At 35.1% G+C, this 7,411-nt stretch overlaps 1 protein-coding gene across 1 annotated transcript; it reads right to left on the bottom strand.

The window, feature by feature from the left end:
* Nucleotides 1-612: 612 nt before the first annotated feature.
* Nucleotides 613-7,410, bottom strand: LOC118737957 (cysteine protease ATG4C). Its single transcript, XM_036468796.1, has 6 exons — nucleotides 6,308-7,410; nucleotides 5,911-6,106; nucleotides 5,778-5,854; nucleotides 3,894-4,163; nucleotides 3,627-3,823; nucleotides 613-2,031 (listed from the first exon to the last, which is right to left on the bottom strand). The coding sequence occupies exons 1-6, from the start codon at nucleotides 7,362-7,364 to the stop codon at nucleotides 1,735-1,737; spliced, it is 2,094 nt and encodes a 697-aa protein (XP_036324689.1). The 5' UTR covers nucleotides 7,365-7,410; the 3' UTR covers nucleotides 613-1,734.
* Nucleotide 7,411: the final 1 nt, after the last annotated feature.

Genomic DNA, 7,411 nt, shown 5'->3' with positions numbered 1-7,411 from the left:
ATAAGCTGTCGTGAGTGATCGCGATAAGCTGTCGTGAGTGATCGCGAATGGATTACTTGTATTGTTTTTCGCATTTATGAGCAGCCGACATCGGCAATGCTCAGACTTCTCATATTCGAGTGATAGGAAATTTCTTTACTTTTTTCAATCGCGAATGAAAAGCAGCTGAAATTTTTTGTCGATCGCGTTCCGAATGGGGGTGATGATAAATTTGTTTGCATTTTTCACTCGCGATAAAAGAATACAAAAATAGATTTGGAATATTATCGATCATGATAAATCTCATAAATGAATTTCCGAACATGGTTTAAGATACAAAACCGCGTATCAAAAAAATTCAAACCCCACTACCATGATAATGTAAAGCCACGTATATCAGGTTGCATAAACTATTTTCTAGAGTAAAAGCACTCATGCATTTATCAAAATAGTTATATTTTTTATAAAGCAGTCGCATTTCTGGCTAGTATATTTCAGGACGAATGGATAAGGCTTGAGCCAAGAGCTTGGCAAAAAATGTCAGTTACGCGCTTTTACAGAACGACGATACGCGGTTTTGTACTTTAAACGACGATATGTATAACTAAAAATACGGCTTTTTACACCATCATACACAATTTGAAAAGTAGATTATCACATTACCACTAATAAAAACTTACATAGCCAAACAAACCCACAACGTAGTTTATTAAAGATTATTTATTTTTTCCTTACAACGACCATTAATGAGTCGGCACTTTTAATCTAATAATAACTTTTTTCATAATAAACTTTACTTAAATAAATAAATAAAAACAAATACAACACTTTACAATGCAGTGATTTTAGTACTTGAGAGAATGCATTTCCCACCCTTAAAAGGCGGTATAATAAACTGAAACGTAGTGTTTTTTTAAATGTTTAAAAATAAGTGTATGTATTTCAAAAATTTGTAAAATTTTAACGCCAATGAAACTGTTCAATCCTTTTCATGATCTCACAATAATCTAGGCATAATATGTATATAATATGTATACAAAAATGTAACATTGGAATTAGCGCTGGCGTGTGCCAAAGCTACTACCCTAAATTAATAAAGTACAATAAATAATTGGATCACAAACTTCCACTAATGGTTATTTAGTTACAATGCACAATGCTTTCAGCTCAAGCATAAACTTATTAAACTTTCAGTTATACATAAATACATTTTTTGGCGAACTACTTGGTACATAATTTAATTTACGCACACTCCCGTTATCTCAAGCTGAAACATAAATGTAAACAAATATTTTTAATGAAATCAAATGAGTTGCGTAAGCAGATCACACTGCAAAAAAATGTATGTATAATAAAGTAAATAAAGAAAAAATGTAAGTCTTTCAATTTGAGATACATAGACGGTAGGTTTACGCTTATAGGATGGATCCAGTTAATAGGAGTGGTGAAACATTTTTCGTTGTTGCGTTCTAAACAATTTTCAACGTTAGTATTTTTAGTGTTAAAATGAGTGTTATAACTTATTTGTACAATTAAATAATGCAGGCGCTTGAGTTAAGAATATTTGTGTATGTTTGTATGCAATTTTAAAAATATTAACAATTACTTGCAAATACGTATAATCTTGAACAATTTATGGTAATGTACAACTTAAACGAACAATTAAGAATGAAATGAACTTGACAAATCTTGAAGGAGAAACATATTATTCGAAAAAGCAGCGGTGTTGCTAATGCAACCACATTAAACTATTTTTTAAAGCAAAACGAATTCCTCAGTTTCTTCATCATCGTCGTCGTGTGCACTAACGTATGTCACGCTGTTTGAATGTATATCAAGCTCCTGTTTCATTTGTGTAACTTGCTGTTGCAACGGTTTGTAGAGAGAATCGTTGATAGAGTCCCATTCTTGGTGTGGACATTGACCACGTGAGAATGTGAAAAGCGGGTAATTCATTTCCGCGTATTGAGCGCCTTCAATAGGACCACTGTTATTAGACGAGGATCCAATTTTGTCTATTGTACCGGAGGCGCAACGCATCGGATGCAGATACTGTAGAAGAAATGAATTTTATTTGGATTACATTGGTAACACATACATGCGTACAAATTTTTTTTTTACCTAAAATACGAGAAAAAACTGTTATAATGACAGATTTAATTTTAGATTTTAATAACGGTTAAAAATGTAGATCTATCAAAAAAAGTTTTTGTAGTGTCTAATTTCCTACAAAAATTGTATCGCACTTTTCAGTACGATAATTCAAAGACGAGTAACCAAATTCTGCGCGACCTTTTAAACTTATTAGCTCTGATCCAGTACTCCATGAACTTACAGGATTTTACACGAACTTGCAGGAAGTTACAGGAAAAATGCTCTCTCAATTTCCCCTCTTTTGCTAGTTTCCTGCAAGTTTTTGAGTACGAAAACGACATCCAGTAAAAAACCAGTAAAATTAATACTAGATTTACTGGATAGTGCGTACGCGAACAGGGGAAATGTAATTCACATTAACAAAATAATTGTTTGTAGTGCTCTTAGAGTTGAAATTGACAAAATAAACCTATTTAAATTTATAATATAAACTGTAGGTCTCTCGCACGCCACAAATCAGAGGAGCAGCTCGGCCAAATTTATTGATATCATTGAATTTTTTTAACATCTATTGCAAAATTTTATACAGACAAGACTAAAAAGTAGAAAATAAATAAAATAAAATTTTTTTTTATATAGGTACCACGCTTTTATAAATGGACTCAAACTGGAAAATAATATTTCTCAATTCCATAGAAGGTGTTTTGATAACTTTTGATTTTGCAATTTTAGCAAAAGTCATTATAAACAATTTATGAGATTGAAAATGAAAAACGTGGGGTGTATGAAATAGACTTGAATTGATAGGAAAAGTAATATATGTATATATGAAACTGTTTTAACCATTTTTTTTTTCTTTTCGCCCAATGTTTTTGCGCGTTTGGTTAAATATTTACTTCTAAAAAACATCCCCACTTATAAAAAAACGATTTAATGTTTTATTATACATACGTATGTATATCAGTGTAAATCTAGGTCCTGACGTGGTTATGTGTGCATAATATTGTAAGAAAATTATCTTACTCAGTTCTGAAATTCCGTGTGCTTGAGGCAACCAAGTCTTTTAACTTCGCAACTAGGCGCCTTAAAGTATCGCACCACTTTCCACACAATACAACGCTCTCAGTTCCTGCTCCTTTTCATTTTTGTATATGTATCTATAAATGCATATGGTCGAAAAACAAAAAAAAATTTACACAATTCAAAACTATCTCAAAGCACACAATTGAATTTTAAATGAAAATTAGAAAATGCCAACTTGAAAAGGGTTAAAAGTTATTCATCGTCTATGTTATGTAGTTTGACTATTGTCAATTAAATCTAATGATTTGTATTGCATGCGCTCCACGTTTTTCATTTTCAATCTCATAAATTGTTCATAATGACTTTTGCTAAAATTTCAAAATCAAAAGTTATCAAAACAAATTCTATGGGACTGAGAAATATTATTTTTTTGCTTTTTAGTCCATTTATAAAAGCGTGGTGTATTAAAAAGTTTATTTGTTTTACTTATTTTGAAGTCGGTTAATAAAACAATATCATGAATTGCTCACCAGTTGTACGCTTTCTACGAAGTTATCAAAATCTGTTTTTGTGGAACAGTAAAATCCGATGCAGCAGCTTGGGTCCATTTTAGTTGTCTTCAATTTTCGCGGTGATTTACAATGAAATGACTGCAAGGAAAAGTTGTCCTGATTAACGTCAACCATCTCCTGACAGTAATGCGGATCCAAGTGTATCAATTTATCTTCTGAAATGTTATGTAAAAAAACATGTAATAATTACTATGAATTTCTATCGATGCCAATTGCTATGTGTACCTTGGAAACCCACAAAATATAACGAATGTTTAGGGCGTCCACCGATTATACCTATGCAGTGTTCTGTACTTAGTAATAACTTCAAACAATGCGCATAGACCGGATTCAACTTTTCTGTGCCCAAGCGTAGTGGAATTAACACTAATAACGATTTCCATTGTTGTTTTTGCGATTTAGGCGTTTCATTCCGGCGTGTAGGTTGCCAAGGTACATGTTTCTTTGGGGAGGGTTCCGGTATGCGGCACTCCTTTTCAACGTCTTGCATGTAAACTACAAGAGATAAGTAATTATTGAGTACCAAATTTGTGTATCAGCCAATAATTATTAGCAATAAATGCATAATGATTAGTGTCCGACCGAGTGTTCAGGTTCGGGTTCGGTTACCAAACATTTCGGCCATGAAGTTCGGTTTCGGTTCGATTTCAGCCAAAATCGGCCGAGTAATTTGGCCGAAAAGTTTTAAAGAAAATGTTTACAAATTATAAACATTTAAATTTTTTTAAATCAGTGCCTCTGTAGCGTTTCTGTAAGTTGATTTTATTGCTTTGTTATGGCAACTTTCTTATTTCTTGTCGGTCTTTTAATTTTATTTCCTTCCCAAAGTTTTAATGCCTCATAAAATTTTGGCAAGTTCAATTTTCAAAAATACTTTGTAATTCGATGTAAAATTGGGAAAGAGAGTTTATTTCCACGTGCTAGCGGCCAGAAAGAACTTTCTGTCACATTTCGGAAATCAGTTTCAGAAATAAAAATTGCAAAATTTGACTGCAATTGAAAGAGCGAATATCATTTCAAAAATATATTTCAACTTGCTCGTGCTCTACTAATAATTTCTTCTGAAAGTGCGGTCACACTAATCGAGTGTTGCAGTGTGAAACTGATCGCGAGTTTTTGAGAAGCAATAACGGATAATTTAGATAAATTATCAGAAATACTTTTTTGTGGTATATAATTGCTTACGTAATTTTTACTCTAAAAAATTCGGGTTCGTTTCGGTTTCGGCCGAACTTTAAGAAAAAAGCCGAGTAGTTTCGGCCAAAAACTCGAGTTCGGTCGGACACTAATAATGAGTAAATAAAGTATATGTATGTATTAATAATGTATATTTTTCGAGATACTCTACTTGATACGTTACTTCAAATATGATACGATAAAGCACTTTATAAATAATAAATGTGTTGATACATTGCGAAAATAATAAAAAATAAATAATTAGTCAGGGTGAACAAATTAAGTATGCATCGTCGTTTAAAGTACGAAACCCAGTATCAAAAAAACGCAAAACCTCCTCAGGTTGCCAAAATTTTATAGGGGAGTAAAACTTGTCTTATTTTAAAACGGTTCTCTCTTTTATCCCTAATAATCTCTTCTTCTTATATCTACATATATATCGATATTTTAGAATGAATGGAAAAGGGGCTTAATACCAGGAGCTTCTGGTGAACAAATATCTCTTTTGGCACAAATGTCAGTTACGAGGTTTTGCACTGTAAACGACGATATGTATATATACACCCTGCAGAAAATCTGACTAGCTCAGAACCAGCGTAGGACTAGACCTTTTGTCGACAGTACTAGTTCTAGCTCAATACCCAAGCAATGCTTTCAACTACCCAGTTATACACGGGGATGTCATTGGCGGTGGCAATTGTCGCCCAGCTACTTTCATATTGTACAAGAAGTGAGAATTTGTACACTGACATACCCCGCAAGTTTCAACTGTCCCGCTCTGTAGCCGTTTTGCACTAGTCAAAGATAGTTCTGAAATATTTAGTTTGGAACTAGCGCTTTGCCAGACTTGTCTCTAACTTTTTCTGCAGGGCATATATGAATATCCTTCTATATGTATATATATAGTGTATTACACCCATTCCTCAAACCTACTTGTGCAATCTTTAGCCACATAAATCGTTATGTTATCGAAGTCCGCATTTTCTTGAGCCGCCGTTTTTAAAGCTTGTCTGTAAAAATAATAACTAAATATTTAGTTGTTAAAGTTTCAATCGGAGTAATATACTTTAAGAGATACGAAACCGATGCTGGTCCATACCAATCACCCGGCCGTTTGCCCATTTCTACTCCCAAGCTAACCAGCGCATGTATGGAGAAAGGACTGCTTTTCGAAGAGCTATCACCAAACCATTTAATAATTTTTTTATGCATATTGTCTTCATATGTAGAATGCAATTGTGTTTCCGCATCGTATCGCCAGCCTGTCAAAATGCAATGCTGTTAGAAGTGTATTGGGCTAATAACCACGTATGTATTTATAAACATACGTACATATGTATGTGTTTTACAATAAATATGTATATATAAGATTACGTATACCTATTGTTCCCCTGTTCCTGAGATCATGGATATATACGTATACATACAAACTCAACTGTAATGTATTATTTTTTTGTACTTACTCCTTCCCAGAAAATGGCAAACAAGTCCTTGTGCCAACAACATTTGCCCACTCCGCAGCATGCAGCCCCAACCACAATCGGATGTGTAATTTGAACCATTCATAGTGGGGAATTCTCGTCGGTAGGTCAACCAAATGCGACTGTAAAAATCACGTCGGAATCCCTCGATACCCTCTTCCCAAGGATGTTCAGCTACTTGATTTTCAACTGCGTCCATACCTAGCTCCTGTGGCACCACGATTTCATCCACTTGATCTGGATTGAGTGGCGGATAAATATTGGTAGCGGATATGCTGCTACTAACAGGCGCATATTGATCTCCAGTTTCACACATGCTACTGGGTACATTTGGTGTGAGTACGCCAGCATTTGAGCTCATTTCGGTTGAGCTCTCCATGGAGGATGGGGGCGTGTATTTACGATGGTAGCATCGCCCTAGAAGCCAGACAGGCTGTTCTTTAGAAAAGTTAGGTTTAAGTTTTCCACTCCAGCCATATTTGACGTTGTGCCACATTGATAAAAGTTTCGATTCCACGCCCTTATGAGGCGTACGACTAACAACAGGCATTCCGTTTGTTAAATTTGTACCAATGTCTGCTTCGTCCGTTTCACTCGTTGCGTTCGCCGTTGTAGCACTCGAATAAAGGTTTTGAAATGCGTTCATAAATCGCGAAGACGCCGAAATCTTCCGTTGCGGCGTTGACGTTTCCGTGCTCGATGCGTCCAATGTTGTGCTGAAAGGCGTTGCTGCTGCTGCTGTTGCGGTCGATGCACTCAAATTCGCACCTGCATCGGTATTGTAGCTCTCGACACTAACTAAAGGCAACTGAATTGTTTGTATGGTTGCTGCCTGCTCTTCTTCTTCGACTGTGACGTCGACAAGTGCGGGTGAGGCGGACCGAATTACCAAATTGTTGCTCGCATCAGCAGAATTTTTCACTGCTGTTGACGGATTTGTTCTGGCCGTGGTGGTTTGCAACGGAGCGTTGTGCCCTTGTATAAGGTTTAACTTTTCGTCTGTCAACTGCGACAGTGATAGTAATCCATCGTAGCTCATCTGTGTAAGAAATGTGATGTGACCAGTTTGTACTTAGAAAAAAAAAA

Source organism: Rhagoletis pomonella, unplaced genomic scaffold (assembly GCF_013731165.1).
Source record: "Rhagoletis pomonella isolate Grant_MI unplaced genomic scaffold, Rhpom_1.0 Rhpom_scaffold_00004, whole genome shotgun sequence".
NCBI classification, from domain to species: domain Eukaryota; kingdom Metazoa; phylum Arthropoda; class Insecta; order Diptera; family Tephritidae; genus Rhagoletis; species Rhagoletis pomonella.
Note: the sequence above shows the minus strand (reverse complement) of the source record. Positions and strands in the feature narration are given on the sequence as shown.